The 22,711-nt window shown below is 39.6% G+C and overlaps 1 protein-coding gene across 1 annotated transcript; it reads right to left on the minus strand.

Moving 5' to 3' along the window:
* Positions 1 to 393: 393 nt before the first annotated feature.
* On the minus strand, positions 394 to 21,637 carry LOC138208711 (ovochymase-2). The gene is given in 24 exon segments (XM_069166794.1): positions 394 to 739; positions 1,198 to 1,358; positions 1,611 to 1,900; positions 2,629 to 2,723; positions 2,819 to 2,922; positions 3,154 to 3,336; positions 3,455 to 3,690; positions 3,808 to 3,940; positions 4,980 to 5,198; positions 5,288 to 5,471; positions 5,579 to 5,739; positions 6,002 to 6,279; positions 6,727 to 6,827; positions 7,090 to 7,199; positions 9,415 to 9,600; positions 10,075 to 10,217; positions 12,353 to 12,540; positions 13,441 to 13,577; positions 14,049 to 14,175; positions 16,029 to 16,126; positions 16,346 to 16,486; positions 17,644 to 17,737; positions 18,905 to 19,035; positions 21,487 to 21,637. Coding segments are annotated over 24 exon segments (3,855 nt in total). The 3' UTR covers positions 394 to 535.
* Positions 21,638 to 22,711: the final 1,074 nt, after the last annotated feature.

Consider the following 22,711-nt stretch of genomic DNA (forward strand, 5'->3'; position numbering starts at 1 on the left):
GTTGCCGCTTTTCAAATGTAAGGATTTAACAATGAACATATTTTGGGTTTGGATTGCTGCTTCAACTTTTTTTTAAATCGATTTTTTTTCTTTTGGATTAAACAATTTAAATTGAATTGATATAAACACAAGATTAGTTGCAGCCCTTATTTCTTTACAATGTAAACCTATGTCACAATTTTAATAATCTTTATCTGAACATATTCATAATAGAAAAATGTTGTCTTATAGTTTTAATGAATTATACTCATTGATGTAGATGTGTTTCTTTATTTACTTAAAATGTTTGTATAATGTTTAACTTGGGTACTCAAAAAAAAAGAAAAAGTAAAAAAAAAAAAAAAAGAAGAAATAGCATTTAAATTTGCCTGATTCTTCAATAAGAAACCAGCAGAACTGCAGTATCAGTCAGCATCAAGACATTTTAAAGAGAAAGGAATCCAGTCAGAGATATTTAATGGTGTACACAATGTATAGCACCTTTATGACATAAAAGATGTGTAATAAAACGCATCCAAATCTTTATTTGAAGATATCAGCTTGAGATGTTTTTTCCATTTTCATAAATAAACTTCTTCATGTTGTTGTTGATCCAGTCACTGAAGGCAGAGACACGAGTGAACGCGGAGGGTTTCTTGTCTTTGATGCAGCCCTGAGGTCTGAAGCTGACAATGCCATGCACCTCCCAGGCTGGGTTGGTTCCCGCAGCTTTGCAGGCGAAAGGGCCCCCAGAGTCACCCTATAGCAGAGCAGGACAAGGAAGTGATCAGAATTACTCAGGATGCATGGGGGCCACTATAACTTATCTATGTGCCCCACAATTTGTAAAGGTCAGTCAACCTCACAGACTACTCTTGAGGCCAATGTCAGTGTTGTGCTTTCTGCAGCTCGCCTAAAATGTAAAAACTTACGCTTTTCACAGCACTGCAGTTCTACTCGTCCCATGTCCCTGCTTGCATAGTTGGTTGTTCATTTGTCCAATTATGCCTGCAAACTAGGTAGCAGCCATTTTCAATCAAGGCTGAATGACCACAAACAAAACAGTTTGCAGGGTGTTACATAAAAGATGACCCAATTATGAGAGGCCAGCGCACTTATGTAATGATGGAAAATAGCTGGATTTAAACAATGAAGTTCCCTCCTCCTAAAAACGTCGTGTTTCTATTTGAACATTTTTGTCTGAACGTGTCCTCTAACCTGGCAGGCTGACTTCAGCTCATCTGTGGATTCATAGCCAGCGCAGATCATGGAGGGCCGGAGGGTGTCCCACCAATAAGCAGGTTTACTGCAGGTTTGGAAGTCAACAATAGGAAGGGCTGCCTGATTTAGCTTCTCAGCCACTTGGGGGAGCAAGTTCCCTGTAAGATAGAAGTGAAAAGTGAAAAGATTAGGTCATACGAGGTGTAGACATCGACATCGAGACATTCACAGCAAAAAAATAAACTTCCAAATCTCCTTTATCTTCAGAAATTAAACCAAGACCAAAGCTAGTTGGACAACACACAAAATCACATGTATTCATTCTTGTGAAATATTCTATTGAGTGTGTATATCGGATATGAAAAATTGTTTGAAGAAACTAAAATGTTTGAATGTTTGACCACCTCTACCTTTCTCGTCTCCCCAGCTGGTGACAAAGCAGGGTGTGCCAGCAGGCATCACAGCCCCGGGTTTTGGCAGACAAATGGGACTTATCTCCGTCGTCATAGTGACAGGCTCGGACAGATGCACCAGGGCAATGTCGTTGGTGATGTCGGTGCGATCCTGCTCGGAGACAAACCCCTCGTGGCGGATGATACCATCCACCTTATAGCATTTCTCTGCTGAGGGAACATCCATGGAGGAGTTCATGTGGTGCTTCCCCAAACACATGCGCCAGTAAGAAGGTTTATTCGGTAGGCTGGAAAACAGGTGGAAGAAAAATGTGAAGGAGAAAATTAGAACTTGTTTTTCTTCTCCTTACGCTACTCTTCTTTAGCCAGGGCAAAATGAAGAAGCATGGGTTTTTCCTAAGAGCTTCTTTTGAACCTGTGATAACTGATTGTTTTGTCGGCGAAGGGGCAACGGAAAGAAGTTTTTCTTTTACGTTGATATAATAAACTTATTAGCAAACATGTGTATATTTACACATATAGCACTTACAGAGAAACATAATTCATTTACAAATACAAGTCCGTTAGTCACTCTCCTTTTAGTTCTATTTTTAGTCTCTAATAAATACTTATTGAAATAGCTTGCCCTTTTTCTGCCAAGTCCTCCACTGTGCTCACCAGCTAGTTGCAAACTGCGTCTGTCTGCTGCTTGGCACTCATTAGGTAATGCACAGTGTGTTTTTTAGAGTTTTTAATATAGAAATCCGCTGCCAAAAACAGTACACCGCGCTGAGAATGTAGCAAAACAGCAATGACGCCGACCAGACAGCTAAACAATGAACGGAAACAAGTTAAAGAGCGCTGTAAGGCCGACAGGAGCTGAAAGTGATGATTGTCTCTGCTGTACGTTCATCACTAAGAACAACCCTTTTCACATTGTCACACTGTCAGTTGTTACATTTGTCATGCCACTTCAAGGAGCTATGGGCGGATTAAGTGGATGTAATGCAGGTGATTTGATAGTTTTATATCTTACACAATGAAGCAGTGAGCTGCAGTTAGGATCCATTCCTCATGAATCAAAGAGCCTCCACAACCATGCATGTAAGGTGTGGGCAACATTGGTGAAGCCTGGAGAAGAGGGGAACATTTTTACAAAATAAAAGCACGCCTCTGTCACTGATAAGATAGTCAGGCACTAAGGGAGAGACATGAGCCGACAGTACCTGCATGGACACTTGCCAGGACCAGGAATGGGGGCTCACCTCTTCCCCATTAACCACCCTCAAGGTGGATGTTTTGGGTTTCACTGCTGGGATGCCACATTTTTCTGGCCAATCGGGGATGAGAACGTGTTCAGTTAAGCTATCATTTGTTATGAATTAGTCAACATGTTTTTACACAAGTAAAAAAATTCAATGAAAGTTTCGTGTTCAGAAATGCTACAGTTGGAGCAGAAACCTTTCCTCAACGAGCTCCATTTAGAAACTGGAAACCTCAACATGAAATCACTACACATAAGACACAGGGCTGTTATGAGTTGGGGTAGGCCTACACTCACTTAGAGGGATGTTGACCCACAGGTTACGAGGTGGAGGAGGTAAAGTCGGGATCACACCGGAATCAGTGGTCCAGTAACCACGAAAACCCTTCTGTTGATTTGCTCCGTTACTAAGGAAGCGGATGATGGCGGTGTTGCTAGGGATGGTAATGGTGGGTGGCGGGGCAAAGCCACAGAATCGACCTGCAGAACAAACACCATTGTGGAGTAAATCACCGAAGGCATCAATACTAATAAATTGTAGACGATATGTAGATAGAACAAAGTGCACACACAGAGAAACTGAAATACAGTCACCAACCTAGTGATGCCATGCTTTCTCCATTGAAGATCTCCACATAGTCTCCACAGTTTCCTAACATGTTTACAGCTTGAACTTCGAAGTGAGTGAAGGCGACATGGATAGTTTTTGATAAAGGAATGTTAATGCGCCACGTGCACACAGTCTGGGCTTGGTAGTCAGTAGGCCAGTTAGGAGAAGTGATTTCCCCCTGATTACTGCTGAAGAGTCCTCCACAAGGAGCTGCAGTGGAACAAGAGGAGAGGAAAGGAAGGGGGACAGGCAGAAAAGGAGAAGAATTAAACGGACACATGTTTTGTCTGGAGGTTATTCCCGTAGCGTCTTCTCCAGTACAATTTTCTCCGGTCTTACCCTCTGTAGGGTCCACTGCCCTCCAGGTGGCATTGAAGCCTGTGTCCACCACCTTGTCATTGGAGGAGAAGCTGATGTGAAGTGTATTTCCATCACTCACCATGTCTTTAGGGGCGACATGACTGCAGTATGTGCCTGAGGTAAAAATTAAGACGTGTTAGCCTCTGTCCTAACAGCTTATGTATGAGATTTTAAATCTAGCATATCTCTACTGCTGCTTACCTATGTCTATTTGTCCTATTTTTATGTCATATATGCATTAAGTGGACAAACGAACCTGTCATATAGGACAGAGATACCACGGATCGGAAGTGGCACAGCTGTAGGCTCAGAGCTACACCCGTCAGTCTGTTTTATGTGACATTTTACTGCACAGTAAAAAAAAGTGGAGGGGAACGCACACCTATTCCAGAGCACATGGAGGGAAACACAGAAATTGAGAATGGGGAAGCTTCACACTTATCAACCTTTTAATAAGTTTTCAGGCAATCAATCTCTATTTTTTAATGTATGTAGCGACTGAAAGGGTTTTCTTGCTTACATGCAGAGGGGATTTTTAATTCTTTAGTGTTAAGATGAAATGCTGTCTGGGTCTCCAGGTTAAAGACTGAGGTTGCTATTAGCTTTTAAAGTTGAATTTGACCTTAGATTTCTATAATGTTTTTGCTTTTTTGTATTTCTAGACACAATAGATGGTTCTGTCTTAGAGCGTTTTATGTATATTTACTCAGCAGATAATGGTAATGCAAATTATTTAGATGATTTTTATTAACAACATTTGGAACCTATTCTGCCTTATTTGACCTCAAATATTGAATTGAGGGCTTATGTGTCAAGATAAAAAAAAATATATTTTGTGGATTGCTTTCCTGAAGATGTTTTTATTTTGACTCTAGTTTTATTTTTCTAATTTGGTTTCTTTGGACAAATGGACCTGTTTTTGTTTTGCCAGAGAGACAACTTTTGGATTTGATCTTAATGAAGTATGTCAAAAACTTTAGAAGTTGCAATAATTTGTCAGTCCACTGTGACATGTCATAACAGATGATAGGCTGTAGTTACTGTTCTGAAGTGGTTAAACTAGGTTGTGGGGATGCAGTAACCTACATTAATGACATCAAAGAATACAAATTCATTATCAGCTGTCGCAAAATGAAAGCAGATATTCACCTACCTAGACTTCCTGTTCTGTCTGTGAGGCTGACTTTGTCATTGATGCACATCTGACTCTCCTCCAGGGAAAAATTGTAGAAATGGAGGTGGACCAATTTGCCCGCAGGCACCTGGACGTTCCACTGGCAACACGCTTTGCTGTTGTAGCTGCCAGGGTAACCCATAGAGGACAAAGTGCCACCTGTGCCGGTCAAGTCCTTTGACCCGCCACAGCCAGATGCTACACAAGGAGAACAGAAGGTGAAAACCAGCAATACACTCATTTAGATTGTTAGTAAAGTGGGTCAGTTTAGATGGCTGGATTCATACTGTGCTCATTGTACATGTCTCTGCGGATGACATTGGAGATCCAGGGGAGGTAGGCAGAGGAGCGGGTGAACACAGAGGGCTTCTTATTCATAATGCACCCAATAGGGCCAAAGCTGGTTATACCATGAACTTCCCAAGGACCACCAGGGGCATCCTGGCAAACCAGTGGACCGCCTGAATCTCCCTGTCAAAGTCACAAATCAACATTAACACACAGATGCATTAAAAAAAAAAAAATAAAAAAAAAAAGTTTTCTCATTGATGGGTAGAACAATGTAGCATTTTTGTTACCTGACAGACAGACTTGAGCTCAGGCAGGGTATAACCGCAGCAGATCATGGAGGTCTTAACCTGGAACCACCAGTAATCCGTCCTCTTGCAGGTGTCAAATGGCACAATGGGGAGGGCGACCTGGTTAAAGGCCTCTGAAGGTTTAGCATTAAGTGAATCACCTAATAAACACACAAAAAAACCATATAGATGCCAAAGCCGAAGACACGGGGAATAAACAGTCCACCAGATGGCGTACAAACTACACAGCAATGTTTTTTTTTAACAGCAACAGTCTCTAAGGTGGTGGTGTTTAGTATTTTTTTCTGTGAAAATATCACTTTAAAGTAGCTCCAAAAGGTCAGTTTTCAGATTATTTGAGCAGGATAAACATGCAAACGTGAAATGTATGTGCTGCTAACGAGTATGAAGTAAAAACTGCACCGGTCTCATCTCCCCAGCCGGTGGCGTAGCACTTCTTGTCCCCTGGTAGGACTTCCTCGTCAGAGGGAAGGCAGGCAAATGATATCTCATTAGTGGGCATCACCTCCCTGTCCAGCCTGACCAGGGCAATGTCAAACTCCACAGAGGGCACGGTGGGATACTTGAAGGCCTCATGGCGATAGATACCAGATACACTGAAGCAGCGTTCACTGGCCCCTGTGTAGGTGAGGTTGTGTTTGCCGAGGCACATGCGCCAACGCTGCAGCTCATCAGCATATCTGGGCAGGAAACCAGCAGATGAATCAATAATTATACTCCACGGTGTAAACAGTACACATGTCCCCTCATAGAAGATGACTGGATATTGGAGCTGTAATTGACAATTATAGTTTTACAAAAACAAATGACACATTTATTTGCAGCCTCCACAGTGTGCTACCTTGCCCTCTAAAGGGGACTGTAGACCATTAGCCAAAGCGTAGAGGCATCTCTAATGAGGCATCGCTCTTACACTGTTATAAGCTGGAGCTGAAAGCTCAGACACCAATAACTGCCTTCAGAGATTACGCAAATGGGCTTCCAGGAGGTTTGAGGAAACTTTGCAGGAAAAAAACTGGCCTTAAAAAAAATCTGAACAACATGCTTCCTGTTTTTAAAATGAATGACATTAGCATCTCTAAAATTCCTTTTACACACCCTTATTGATAAGGAAACTGATCATTTACCTCATGAAGCAGTGGGCTGCTGTTAGTACCCAGTTCTTATGAATAAGACTGCCACCACAGATATGGGAGAATTTGGGCTCTGTCTGACTGGGTGGCCAGACCTGAAACAAACACACACCGGCAAGCAGAGAAGAAACTCATGAAAGATATTAGCATACTGATCATTAAATGTACTAAACGCAACGTGCTATCGTCTTACAGATAGTCAGTGAATTAATGAGATACAGGAAAGGACTGAGAAGCATAGAGCAAATTACTCTTTGATATTTTATTATGAGGAATCTGTAACTGTACTCGTGAATTCTGATGTAATTAGTTGTATATTTATGTGAATTTTCTACCTGCATTAGTGGAGATTCTCACCTGCATGGACACTTGTCAGGGCCAGGAATGTGGTGTGGCTGGCTCTCCGTTCACAATGCCTGACATAACAGAAGGAGGACTGGCTGGTTTCCCACATGGGCTAGGCCAGTCTAGAAAAAGATGAGTTTGTGTATAAATAAAGCCAGATTACACAGAACATTCCTGCTGCTTAAAGATAAGTCCTTGTGTTCCAGGAAGATGGCTTTCAATCACTGATTCATATTATTTTAGATGATTTTCCAGTCACATGTTTGACACTGCTGTCTACAGTGTTCTTCTGTTTGTCCCTCTATCACTACTCTTCAATGGATCTTCATGCAAACATAAGCATCCTCCAAATTTCAAGTCCAAAGTCTTTGATGTCACAACATAAGCATACATAAAGATATACATTTTATTTTGCCCATCCAGACAGTTTGCACTAAATTGTTCCTGTCAATCTAATCTCACATTTTCACCCTTCATCCCGCACTCTTTTTACTTCCGTCAGTCGGCACAATCATGCCAGAGCCTGAGTGGAAAAAAAAAAAATCTTACAGCCAGTAGAGTCCATCTATAAAACTCTATTTCAGCAATTGGCTTGTCAGGGGCCGGGGCCACCTGGGTCTCATCGCTGGGTGAGGAATGGAAATCAGGTGACAACCAGCAAGGAAGGAAACTGTAGCAGTTGGTCACTTCACATTGTGTTCTCAGCAAACCAATTCGCCTTGTTTTACTGCACGTCTGGGAGACGGGAGAGGCGTGTGAAGAAAGGATAAGGATGAGAGGAAGCATGAATCAGATGAATAAAGGGACGGTGCTGTACAGCAGCTCTGACATAGCTCTTTGTTATCTGTTGTCCAGTTTGATTGGTGATTGGTAGACATTGTATTATAAAGGTGGGGGGATTTGTAAATCAAGAAACCCAAAATATTAAATGTAAGGCTATATCATAAAAAGTATACATATTTTATGAATGCATTTTTTAAATGTATTTTTGTAGTTATTGTAAAAATACAATTTTATTATTTCTGTGTTGACCACTTTTTGATTAACAAAATAGCTCTTTCTGTAAAATGTGACAATTTTTTTTTTAATAAAAATTATATTGCCAAGACATTTCTGAAGAGGGAAAAAAGCAGATCCAAACTCAAAGGTATTCGGATTATAGTGGTTACAAAAACAAATAGCAGTAAGTTCTCACATTGTGGTAGCTGAAACTAGCATTATTTATGTTGCATCTTCAGCGCTTACAGCAATGTTTAACAGAAACATTAAAGCTGCATTCCTTTTATATTTTGCCACTTGGGGGCAATGTAACAAGCTGACAACACAACAACTGACATATTATTGCCTTTGGATGTTGCCATTGCAAATGTGTTAACATTCAGGTGCCTATTTAGATATCCAGCTGACAGACCAACTGTAGCATTCATTTGAACGTTTTTTTGTTCTGAAAACAGCTGCCTGCTGCTACATCTGGAAGCAACGCGGATGAAAGTGGAAAACAAAACAATATGCTATGATAGGCTAAGGCTACGTCTAAAAGCATACATTTTAATTTTAAAACGTAAAGATAAATTTGCAGTTTCAAAACTAACCTCTGTCAATACTAACACACCTAAAAGTGAAAATCACATGACCATTCACATACATAGAGCATGCCACCCCAAACCAGTCATACACTGTTTTTTGTGACCCATCAGATTCTGTTACTTGCGGTGTTGGTTAGGTTGGTCATAGGCTGAGGAGTGACATGGTTGGGGTTAATATTAAGGTACATGTGGGACTGATAATGCAACTGGAAATGGAGATTGCTCGAAAAATGACTTGTCCTCAGTGCATGTAGGCAGTAGTAGCATTATAAAAAGCAAAATTTAAACAGTATCTACCGTAGACAACAAGGTCAACAATGCCTGTTATTCATTATCCACTTTGGTAGTCAAAGCTGATGTAGTTTGTTTTCTTTTGGAAAAAGGTCACATGATACGGGTTTGACGAATCAGAGAAGGACATGTTAGAGAAAAGACTCCCCCCGAGGAAGCACCTTTTCAAAAGTCCGCAGCATTTTCTAAAGTCTCAGTTTTAGGTGTTCAAAAATGACAGAGGAGTGTGGACACTAGGGATAAATGTAAAGTTATGCGTTATAGACCAAAGTATATGTGTGGATGTAGCCTTAAAGGCTCTGTAGCACTGAAGGAAAACTGCAGATTTGTATTAGTTCCTCACTATGAATCCCCCTTTTTGAATTACATTTTGTTGTGATTAGTGCAGCTTTATGTGTACTCTGATTCATGCAGTGCATTACAGATGTTGTAAACAGTTTTAGGCTGACAGATACTCTACCTATGGGGATTTCATCCCAGGGGTTGGGCTGAACAGGTGGCTCAATGGGAGCAGGCAAACTGGTGTTTGTTGTCCAGTAGGCCCTGAAGCCTTTGGCCTCAGTAAACAAGTCCGTATGGAAACGAATCATCAGCCTGTTGCCTTTTGTCTGGATGGTACCAGGCTGCTTAGTCCCACAAAATGGACCTCAATGGATCGGAAAAAAAACATAGACATATATTACACATATAATCTTATGTGGAAATATAAAAATGGGCCAATGATAAAGCAGAACAACTGGATCTGTCAGATTAACTGTTGCTCCATTTTGTGCTGACTGTCTTCCAAAAGAGCGAACCCATAGGTCGTTTGTGCAAGCGGCTATATATGACCAACAGTTATGTTTTAAGTCACGTGTTATGCGATTAGTACATTCACTTTTGATAGAGATACAATGCTTATCTATTTTTGTCAAGTGTTTTTCTGCCTTGAAGTTTTATCTCGCTCTTTATGCTACACACTGTATTCTGAACTGTGTTTTGACAGAGCTTACACTGCTTAAGCAACAATTCAGCCGTTTTTTTTCGTGATAGAGGAGTGTTATGTTTTATGGTGAGTTTTAATAAGGTGTTGAGCTGCTTCAGCAACATGTGCCTCAGGTGTGAGTGTGTTCCTGTGCACCTGCGATATCCTCAGGGTACACAGCCTCCCACTCGGCAAAGAATCCTCTGTCTGTGAGGCGACTGTCAGACTGGAAGGTGACTGATAATGTGTCACTAGCACTGACCACCACTGAGGGAAGGATGTAGCCACAGTGTGTACCTGAGAATGAGGGACAGGTAGGACAGAGGAAAAATATGAAGGTAAATGGAAAGAGCAGAGCCAAGGTTGGAGGGATAGATCAAAGGATTCAGGTGAACAGTTGAGAGAATAGTGGCAGATAATGCAAGCACCTCATAATGAGGTGTAATTATCCCTGTGATTAGAGATGCTGAAACACTTACAAATGACAGTGACTATATCTGTCTGCGAGTGTGACTTCATCAGCTTTGTAATAAACAAAAGAATCATGTGCCAAATTGTCACGGTTCTTACCAAGAATCTATGAAAATACAGAAAAACTGCCTTTTAACAGGAAGGAGCCACTGACAGATCCAATGTAGCAGCAAAATTAGCAAACATTACTGGAAGACAGATAATGCCAATTAAAATGCAAAATGTTCAACAGGTCAGGCAGCTCAATCAATCTCTGAGGAAGATATTTTAGTGCAACCAAGGCATCACCATGATCCTGAAAATGCACAATCAATTAATAAGACTGTATGCAATGCATTTATGTTTCCTATTTTATTGTTTTTTATAATGTGCCACATGTATTAAATAGGCCCTGTGATGAACTAGCGACCTGTCCAGGATGTACCTTGCCTTCACTCAAAGTCAGCTGGGAATCAAGTTAGGCTCCCACCATAAACTACATATAAAAGTGGATGTAGCTTCCCGGTCTGAAAAGTGAGGCCAATGTAGAAGTGCCTTAAAATATAACACCACTGAATCCTTATAAGTGTCATTCCCTAAAGTCACTCCTTCTCATCAGCTTTCTGGCAGTTCAACTGAAAATAATTATTTCCTTAATTAGATATTTGGCCTCAAATAAAAGTATGTTTAAAGGTTTGTCTGTTTGAGTGACAGGCCGCTGGTGCAGTCAGGTTTCCATTATAGGGGATCAATCAGATCGAATCAGATTCACCACCAAATATGGGGACATCTGGCTCCAAAATAGTAAGATGTAGATGGCCAGAATCCAAACTCAAGGCTTCAGAATGGCAGTTCACAAACCAATGGGTAACAACAAAGATGGTTGCTGCTTGGCTCCAGCCTGCCACCCACTGTCCTGCCACCATGGTATACAAGACATTGTGTTGTCATGTTAGCGTTTTTTATTCTGCGACTCTAAACACATTCTAGTTGAAACTTCATACTTACACCACAGATACTCCGCATGTAATGCATGAGCTCCTTACTGCATACATTTACACATTAATGAGGGAACTGATTTCAGATATTTCATGCAAACTCAAACACATTGATATAGAAAATCTTTGGACCAGTAAACCAAAACAGTGAGCTGGAAGCACTTAAAGGTCTTAAAAAGCTCCAGACAGATGTGTTGATTATTAGATCCCACAGAGAATCAACACATCTATAAACATAAAACAAGAAAGATACCGTGGCTTATTGTGAGACGATGCAACTATTGCTTAATAGCAGCCACTGTGGACAAAAATAGCAGTTATGGAAAAATCTGAAATGCTGAACCATAGTCAAACAGTAAGTAGCAGATAGTCAATACATCTCACAATATCAATCTAATATGTTCCACTTCTTTAAAAAATGACTGATTAGTTTTCAGATTTTATGTGTTTGGGTTTTTAAAACATACATTTAGCTGTTTTCTCTCATTTTTGCTTTTCATTTCTCTGCATTTTGCACACAAACACATACTCCCTAAAGTAACAGGATGCAGCACTAAAACACTCTCATCAAGGAGTGTGGGCCTGCACCTCGGTGCTTTAGTCCTTGAGAACTCAGCAATAGATAAAGCTGTATCAGCTTCACTGCAGTCACCGAAGTGAATAATGAGAGGTAATTTACAGTTTGCTGGGCGCTTTCCGAAGAAGATCCTAATCAACAGTTTTACAACAGGAGAGCTATACAGTAGTATCAGAGCTGTTAGCCCAGCAAGGTGCACCAAACACAAGCCAAAGTCCTCATATTGAAGGACAGGTGCATATTAGCAGATCCATATTAGCTTTTTGTGCTTGTATCGGGTCAAAAAGTCAGGGGAAAACACTCCATTAGGAAATATTTGCAATGCAATTTCACAAGTCTGTCTTAAACTGATACAATGATAACAAAAAATAAATCAGGTTTAATTAATGTCCAAGAGTATGACTCAGCCAGATTGTTTTAGTTATCTGAGATGATCACTTTGTCCTCCTTGCACTGTCCAGTCTCTCCTGTGATGGCCATGTCAGCGATATGCAGTTTAACCAGGAGTCCTTTGGACACAGATATCTTCCAAGAACTATTTCCATGAGCAGGATATGGATCTGGGAATCCCACGGACTGGACAACTCCTTTACGCCCCTGAAGGATTTACTGGACCACCTATAGTGAAAACAATACCTGATCAGATTCACTCCTCATTATGCAAATTATTTTTTAGAAGAGGGGGAAGTGGATTAAAAACTCAGGTGTCTGAACACCTTTTTGATGAGGTTGATTGTCTCTTTGTTTTACTGATGAAGACCAGCTCGCTTTGATACAAAACTGCCCCATGAACAAATTCATTATGTAGTACCTTAATGGGCCACTGGAGAGATCTGTCTGCCAACAGTTTTAATAAAGTGATGAATAGATAAAGCTCAAGGGGGATCTCCCCACTCCTACCCACAGAGCTACTTGCATTCATCCTTATTTGGTAGCTGTCACCTGATTCGAGCGGTGTTTGTGCGTAGAAAACTGCATGGGGAGGGATAACAATTATGTAGGGTTTACCATCAAACAAGCCTTAGTACACCGTATGAGAAAATAGATAATTATATTATATTTTATGGTGAATCAGTATGACCTTTCAATAGATAACTGTTTGCAGTCTTAAATGATAAAACTGCCCAGAAGACAACGAGAAAAGTCTGCTGTGAGGTACGATTTTTTACACCGTTTACATATGCTGGCAACTAGACATATCTCATATTGTATATTTTAATAGAACTCAATCAAGATTTAGACAAACGACAAGACAGTTTGCTCAAAAAGTAAATCGAACCAAACTGTGTCATGGGAACTATGCGTATGGATCCATGCTTCCTGGTTTAAGTAAACAAGATAAAAAAGGAATCAGGAAAGTGTTTGGACAGAGTGTTCACCTGAAGCCGTGGGAGGTGGACGGGTTTGTGTGGTGGGCCTGGTTGTTGTTGTTGTTGTTGTTGTTGTTGTTTTTGTTGTTGCTGTTGTTTGTGGTGGTTTTGTTGTGGTGGGAATCACAGTAGGTGGAAGTCTGAACTTCGTGTAAGTTGCTCTGAATCCTTTTGAAATCAGACTGTTGTCAGATTTGAAGCGGACAACCATCGTGTTGCGGCTGGATTCCACTGGCTTTGGCATCGTTCCCCCGCATAATTTAGCTGTGATGGATTATATAACTGTGAAAAAACAATCGTGGAAGCTTCCACAATAACAACAACATTCCCAAATTTCAGTTGAGACTCTGGTATATTTAATTGGTGCTGCTTCAACAGTTAGGTCTATGGGAACAGATTTAAATTCATTAAGTTTAAAATAGACCCCAGAAGCTCTGTCCATTGTACAGATCTCAAACTTTTAATTGAGCTCATCTTTTATTCATAGAGCCACACAGTTGACACTGTTAATGTTGAACAAAGCCCACCATCTATTCTGACGTTCCAACACATCCTTTGGCCTTTTAATCACACATCCAGCTCCGACATAAACTCTACTGATGAGTGAAAATATTGTGTGACATATAATATAGGTAAATACTATCCTTATGCACGGTGGCTGAAATTTATTTGAAAATCGTTTCTTCTCCCTTTTATCTTCCTAAGTGCAAATTGGATGCATTACGTCATACTTACCTACGAAAGAAGAGTTGGCTGTGTAGCCATCATAGACCTGAACAAAGTCTCCACAGACCTCAGGGACCAGGTCAAAGGAGGTAAATGTCAGTCGGACCCCCTCGCCTTCAGGCACTGTGATTCTCCACTGATCCGACAAACAAACACAGCACAGACACACACACCAATCATTTCTATTGCAAAATTAGATTCTCGCGTCCAATTTTCACTTTAAATCACAGTTTCTTTTAAACATAAATAGTGTAAACAGTTACACCTACTGAGTGTTTTTCTACAAATGATACTCTGAAATCTCACGAATGAACGGCTATCTGCATCACTCCTCATGTTTACCTCCTTCTAGTCCCACAGCTGCAACATGAGCTGCATTCTGACATACTGTAACTTATAAATAATTCCATCACAGATTCAGCTTCTGTTTGGACAGACGGTGATCCGTCAAGCTAAAGCACAGCCACATGAAATCATGATTACAGCAGAGTAATACCATATGACTCCATATCCAAACCCAGCATGCAAACCCTCAAATCGAAACCGAATTAATTACATGCATTAATCACCGATCAAGACCACAAATGCTGTCAGGATGATTGTGTTGAAACCCAAAGCTAATGGATTTACTTTGAGGTGAGAATTTGAAATCTTTAGGTCTATTTGAAACCACTTGCTAATCAATAGTAACACACTGTACAACACAATGGTTGATGTTATATGGTATATTCAGGACATCTTCCCAGTAATGAGTGTGGTTAATTTGCACAATTCATAACTCAGTACTCTTAGAATAAAAGGAAACTCCGTGTAACACATATGTTTCCTTATCTAAACCATTCCTCTTACATTATTGGCATAAAGTTAAGTGATACTTAGCAGCAGCTTAAACCTGGATTCACCTCATCAATTATCATTAAAGGTGTGATTGAAATCTTAACAAAAAGGTAGCCCTTAAATTGTATTAAAAACTATACATTGCAACCAATGACTGACTTAACTAAAGCTCATAGTAGACCGCTAAATCAAAATTGTAATGATTTCACACACTGTAGATAAGGAAATACATCTAAAATAATTGTAAATAGACATGTTTCAGACAATGCTGAAATAAATGGAATTTGTGGGAAGCTATAAAAACACATTTTTCTAATTGCCTTTTTGCTATTACAAGTGTTATGTCTGTACATTAGTTAAAATCAAAAAGTGGACGTAGCTTCCGGGTCTGAATAATGAGGCCAATGCGGAAGTGCCTAAAACTGTAATACCACCAAGATCCACTAGGTTGGCTCCAAAAAGCCTCTGGCTCCATAGACTACCATTCAACTCCTTTCCCGAAATACAAAGTTAATACATTTTTTACATGAGTCATTATAGTGTCATCCAATAAATTCCCTCCTTCTTATTTGTTTTCTGGCAGTCCATCTGAAAATAATCCCACGAGTAATTAGATATTAGGCCTCAGAAAGTGGCATTTTTGAGGCCATGTCTGTTTGATTGACAGGCCAGCAGTTTACATACTAATGGGTGACGTCACAGTTAGTTGCCACTTGGTAAGAACGCAGGAGCCTGGAGATAATTAGCTTTAATGTAAAGACTGGAATCAAGAGGAACAACTTACCTGGGAATTTGTATAGAATAAAAACTCCAGCCACCAGCAGTTCTGATGTAGCATTAACGGTACAAGAACTGCAAAGCCTCGTGTTATTTGTACATTTTATACATCATTTCTATCCTTACTTTTTTCTGGTGGTCAGCTCCATTGCTAATCTAGTCACACCACCTAAATGGCCTAAATTATATTTTTGTTCAAGTGTTTGTAGATGTGTGCAAACAAATAAAACATTAGTTTTATTAATGCTAATATTGGATTTTATTTGATTTCAACTGTCTTTGAAAGTCAGCTACGATTCTTCAGTATAAGCAAATGTTACCATGTTGCCGTCAAATTTGAGCTCTTCTGGTGCTTGTTTATGATCTTGGCATTACCTGGTACAGTGCTCCGTTCAGGTAGTTCTGCTCTGGGAAGCCGGGGGTCATCAGATTCCCCTGATCACCTTGGAGAAAGCCGCCGGCTCCGGCTATTTCTGGAATCAGGGATGAAGGGCACTTCAGCTCCACAGACACCTCAATGATACCCGCAGTGCACCCCACCCCATTTTCATTTTCCATTTACTTCTCCTCTTTTCACCCAGCACCCAACATTCACTTTCTAGGGCAATAAGATACTGTGAGACAGAAATCCAACATTATGTCAGAGTCAAGGCAATTTCCTGTCTGAAATGGATTTCCTCTTATAATCTTACCTGATGCAAGCTCTGGAGCCACAGCTTGGTAATGAGCCTTAAATCCTTGGTCTGTTGTTCTGTCATTGGTGTCAAAGTAGACCGTCAGGTGGTTTGTCAGTGTCACCAGCGGTTTCGGTTTGGCGTAGCCACAGTATTTACCTACAAATACCACACAAATTAGGTGGCAAGAGACACAACAATTCTGCACAGCTTGTTCTCCTAATCAATATAATCCATTAGCCCTACACTGGAGGTCCCTGTAGTGAGACCAGGCTGTATTGTTTTAAAAATGCAAACCGGTGCTATTTTTTTTAAAGGCTACAGAAGCCACCTTGTGCTACTATTACTAATATGGATGTTAAATTTGATGTGCTTCATTTCTCTAGCATTAAATTTGGAGTTGCAACTGAGAATTTGTAAAATCAGTTCAAATACATCAGTGTGTTTACTGACCCATTTGCTATTTCTTAGTCTGTTATTTTTCTCCATTATTTACAGTTTTGATTAGGTAAAAGAAAACATGCCAGTTTTTCAAATCTCACGAGTGATGGGGGAAAGAGACTTACATGTCTCCATAGAGTCCAAGGTTGTTCAATTTGGCCTTACAGTTTCACAGCTGTTACTGACTAAATTTAGGGAAGTTTTTTCAGGAGGAAGTTTCGAAAAATAGTTTAGGGCTTCAGGGTTTCAAGGCATGACCCAAATGTTACTGAAAAGGTAAATTACCATGTCAAAATGGCATCACAAGATGCAAAAAAGACCACAATGGGCCCATTGTCTGTTACAAATAGCAGCTATTTATTGAAATTATTTAACATCTTTATTTAGCATCCATTTATTACAAAGAATAATTATTGTGATGAATAATGCAAAATTTATTCCTGCCAAGAAACAGAGCTTTAAATCTGAGTTGTTTACTCATATATTTACTCAATGTTTACACCTTCTTTGGATTAGTGCCCCAGTCTGGCCTTGCTAAACCCGGCCCAGTTTAATTTGCCTCTGAATCACTAACACATAATGCATATATAAATGATAGAAATCATTCCAAACAAACACTAGAGATGTTTGTGAACCAGGGACACTATTTTAACCTCTTTAGTCTGTTTGGAAAAAGAGTGTTGAAGTTGTTGTGTTTCAGTAAGTAGAGCAGTGCAGTAGACCAGCTGGACTGTGTGGCTCACTAGCTGAGTCTGCCCATGAATGGATGAATCCCCGTAGCCTTACATGGGATGATATCTATCTGTCGTAAAAGGAGACTCAACTTCATTTTCAAAAAACAATTATTTTCTTTGAAGTTAATGTGAGATATTTACCAATGATTCCCAGTGTGTCTTGCAGTGTGACGAAGTCTGCCGTGCAGAGCTGCGTCTGCTCCAAAGCAAACTCCTCAAACCACAGATGAATCACCTGCAACCAAAACATGCAGAAGTATTTAATCTTTTTTTAAATCTGAGAAATCGCTGAGAGACGCCAGAGCCAGAGATGAAATGTGAGTGTGTGTGCGCGCGCACATACGTGAGAGTATGTGTGCCTGTGACTTCGTATGTACAGTATCTTCACATGTAGGAATATAGAAAACTACAGAAACAGCGAGAAGCAGCCACTGAGTCAATCATGTAGTACGGCAGCCATGCTGCCAGAGAAGGAAGGATCAAGGATTTAGTTGCGTCCTGTGGGTCTGGAGAGGAGAGCTGAGGAGAATGAAGGAGACAAGGCAGCCATCTGTCTGCAATGCTGCCACTGCATTCATCCCAGCTGTACTCTACTGCTTGGCCTCACATAAGACAGTTTCCATAACAGTAACTTGACAAACTCCAATCATTAGACACAAGCCGCAAGAGCTGTGGAAGACTGACTGAAATAAAGACAGAGTTGTTTTGATCTGCACAATCCTGGAAAAAAGAGATAGGGTGAGTGTGTTAAAGCTGGCTTTTAAGAGGAAAATTAAATCAGATCATTGTGTGTCTTTTTATGTGATAAAAGCTATTAAACACCTTTAGATAAACACTTTTGACTGTGGAATCATCTGCCTCTGAATCTTTGTTATCAGTGGAGACTTTTAGGCCACAATTGCAGTAAAAACCCACCTTTGCTTCTCTTACAGGAGAAACTTATATTAATGCTGCACTGCAAATTCTTGATCAAGTACACTACTGGTCACTCTCATTAGATTACAATTATTTAGAAGATCATGATGGACATTATTGATGAAAAATGCTATTTTTGAAAAACAATTTTTAACTGCAGCTTAATATTGCAGTTTATCACCTATTTTTATTTTGGACCACACTTTGTGCTGCATTTGTTTACGAGAGGTGCTATCTAAATACAGTTTATGAGGATTAGCATTGAACACATGCATTTGTGTATTAAAATTAAGATGGAAATGAATAAGAAGCTACTCAAAATGATTATCTTCCTGGACCATATATGTTAGTAAAAGTTATTTGGAGTTGACCCCATGACTCTATGAGTAATATTTAAATCTGATACGGCTGTAATGTCATTTTATATGAAGGATAGTAGTGTTTAAAGTGGTCTATAACTCTACCAGTTCTCCTTTATTCTTGTTACCTTGCCAGGGTCCACACTGATCTGCCAAGTGCAACTTTTGCCGTTGTCATAGCTGCTGGGGTAGTTCCAGCTGGTGAGGGTGCCTGACTCCCCAGACAGCTGCTGAGGACCACCACACCCTGAGCTGGGCCCTGGAAATAAGTAACAAAGGTAGTTACTGAGCCACTCTTTTGAGGAAATCCTTTGAATATAAACCATATTTGAAGAGCAGCTACGTTACTTCCTGCAATGGTCAATTCTTTTTTATTTTTCCCTTAAAAAGATTATTTTCTTATAAACGGAAAACAAGTAAGAGTCTACAACCATGCTAGTGACTCGGTGAGGCTAGAAGTGTTTTGAGTGACAATGCTAGGGCGCTCACAGTGACACAGGTTTAATGTTATGCTAATATTTGCTTATTAGATCTAAAGGACCGCTGAGGTTAATGGCAACTAATTAGTTTTTGCAGGTATTTGGTCATTAATAAAAGCCATGGACAAATTTTTATTTTGACCTGATGATGGTGCTAAATGAAAAGTGAAGGGGTGACCAGTTCATCCTGCAGGGCTCATGTATGGGTGCTCCCAATTTCAGCCAATAGTTGCTGAGATATTTCAGTCTGGATCAAAGTGTTGTGTCGACTGATCTATTGCCACAGCTGAAAAACATGGCCGTAATGTTGATTTATTATTGTACAAACAACCACACTGCAGGTGGAGAGATAAAATAAATAAAATCACCTTATAGTATTTGCAGTGAAAAATATAAATGAATTGATAAGCCTTGGTAACAGCATTGATTATACAGTATGTCATCATCTGCAGCTGTAGCGTGCTTTCCCTCATGGCCGGAGCAGCTTCTGTCAGCGAGTCTGGAGGCAGCTGTGCTCAACAGCAACAACATTTACCGTATGTCATTAAGGCTGAACATTAATGTTAACGTAGCTGCAATGTTGTTCTCTTCTGTAAAGCAAGCCATGTCAGGTTTGGGAAAATATTTCTCATTTTGTTTTTTATTGCTGAATTAATGAAGAAGAAGTTACAACAGTTTGCTGTGGTCACTCCTCACAGCCTGTTCTGTATGTCTCATAACACTCTTGTTTGAGATTGTTTTATTCAGGGGGGCAGAAGAGTCTGATGAATACTAACCTGTGATGCTAAAAACAAATGATCCTTTTCACCCCTTAACCCACTCTCAAACAATTTCCCACTTCCTTTTCTAAAGACAAAACAAGCCTGTAGAAATGTAAATTTGAATCTAAAGAAGTCTTTTTTCTTGTTTACGGACAGAGGACATGGAGATGGAGTAGTATATGTATATTTCATTATGGTAAACAGTACTCGTATGATGAAGCTTATTATTATGAAATTACTGAAACATTTTATGAGTGAGGCATAAGAACTTTAGTAATTATATAGTACTGCTTGCTTTCCCCTTTTCATACTGTTTTATTGTCTTTGGGATCAGAAAATAATTCTCCTTGTGAAAATGCCAATGATGGATTTATTTGTCTATCATATTTGCATGATTTTTTTTTTACTTTTCCACAACAGCAAAGAACAATTCATATTTGCATTATTTGTTTACTTTTCCACAACAGCAAGGTACAATGCAAACTCATATCTTTTACATAACTGCAATTTATTATGAACTGTTATTATGCAGTTTGTATTTCCGCCTCGCCTATTGGTTTTCAGTTCTTGTATTTGCTGTTGAAAAAGTTGTGGATATTTTCAAATTAAAAGGCATCATTAAAATCCTCCAACAAAATTAATAGTCTATAGCGACACTATCAGTACTGTGAGGCTGTACTTTGAGCTAAATGCTGATGTCAGCAAGCGAGCATGCTCTCAGTGACAATGCTGATATACTGACGGTTAATTATCACCAGGTACATAGTTGATCATTAAAAAAATATTAAGTTCAGTTGAGTCCAACGGGAAAGCCACTAGTTCTGCAGGAAGTATGGTCATAAACCAAAACACTGGACAACGTTGACATGATGATTGCACTAGAGGAAAAGGTTGGGAGCCCTTAAGTCATTTGGATTCATTCTCTGGAGACCATGAATGTTTGCAAAAAATTTTACAACAATCCATCAAATGATCTTTCAGTCTGTGAAAAAAAAAAAAAAAAGTGGTGAACCAACAGACCGAGTGATTCTGTTCTAACAAATAATGTATTAGAACAGACCTTATGAAGAGTGTCAAAACTCAAGGGTACATACACAAAGTATGTACATTTTATAATAATCTATTATCTGCCAGTGATTAAATACTTTCATGCATTAAAACAGGAAAAAAGTTGGGCTATATTATTTTCTGCATCCACATTTCCTATAATAATTTCCTAATACTGTAATTTCCAAGAGGTTTTCGAGAAAGATTCTTGGTACTTATCGTTGAACTATCCTTTATACTCTATGTCAGCACACAGAACTAAACATGCAAAAATGTATGCAGTTTTAAAAAAGCAACTAAACACGAGCGGTGTCAGAAAAACATTAGCACAATATTGCTGCTTGTTTTTTAGTATTGTACCTCAGATTTATAAACTGGCAAAAAAAAACAACCAAAAAACATTTTCTAAGTATAAACACTAACCTTCTGCATGAGTCGAAGAGTCAGCTTTGTCAGTGAAGTAGATGACCACCAGACTGATGCAGGCGCTGGTCATTGCCACAAATAGAAATATCAAACACTTTTCCAGGGTGCTAAGACCCCTGGACCGACGACGACCCTTCTCCACATCCATTTTCCTCACAGCGGTGGAGATGTGCCGGACTGTGCCTCGTCCAGCAATTCACCAGCTTATTACCAACACAAGGAGGATCACATCTGAACTTTGATAGCACACATGAACCTTGAGATCACTCAGAAGTGGCAGTGTGCCATCCTGACTGGGATAAACGGGATTGAGCCATAAATCATACTGTTTCATGTCGGGAACTTAATGAGTATGGATGCTGCAGTTGCCCTAATCTACGGGTCATCAGGATATCTGACTGAAACAGATAAAAAAAAAAAAAGTAAGTCAGTAAAATTCTGCAAAACCAGAATTTTCTCAACAGTAAGCAGCAAATTTATATCTTCTGTGTTTTATTTGTAGCTCTTTCATAAACGACACAGTAACAGTATTTAGACCTTCAAACAAGGAAAAACATTTTACAGAAATTGCTGTTTAATACTTGACTGACTTAACAGATAAGACAAAACAGCTCTACAGCCATGCTATAGTGGCCCTGTGAGGCTGTGCTTGACTCCTTTGCTCTAGTTGATCTTATTACATGCTAACATGCTTACAATTATGCTACCAGGTTTATTTTTTGCATTCATTTTAACCATGTTTAAATGATGATGAAACAGATTATGGAAATGCCATTCGTTTTGCAGGCATTTGGTCATGAAGCCATGACCAGATGATGACAGTAGATGGAAAGTCAGGAGATCAAAGTTTTAACGGATCCCACTTGATCTAGATCCCTCAAATATGTTGTAAATAGATCCCCTAAATCCCACACAATAAACCTTTAACGCACAACATGGTTCTAGTCAACACTTCTCTTGGTCATATTTCAAGGTAGGAACAAACGAACCTTTTGGTCATATGGGTTGGAGGACGTGTTTCAGTGTATCCTCGAGTGACCTTGAATTTCTGTTGTAAATTTCCATCAAATGGTTGTCAAGATGTTTCAGTCTGAACTAAACCTCATGGTGGTGCTAAAAGGAAGATTAATTCTGTGGGGAACAGGGATGTCTATTACCAAATTTCATACCAATCCATCACATAGAAATAGATATTTCTGGACCAAAGTGCTGGTAGTTTTAT

Source organism: Embiotoca jacksoni, unplaced genomic scaffold, assembly GCF_022577435.1.
Source record: "Embiotoca jacksoni isolate LCO1_2020_lvr unplaced genomic scaffold, fEmbJac1.0.p SCAF_4, whole genome shotgun sequence".
Classification (NCBI taxonomy): Eukaryota; Metazoa; Chordata; class Actinopteri; family Embiotocidae; genus Embiotoca; species Embiotoca jacksoni.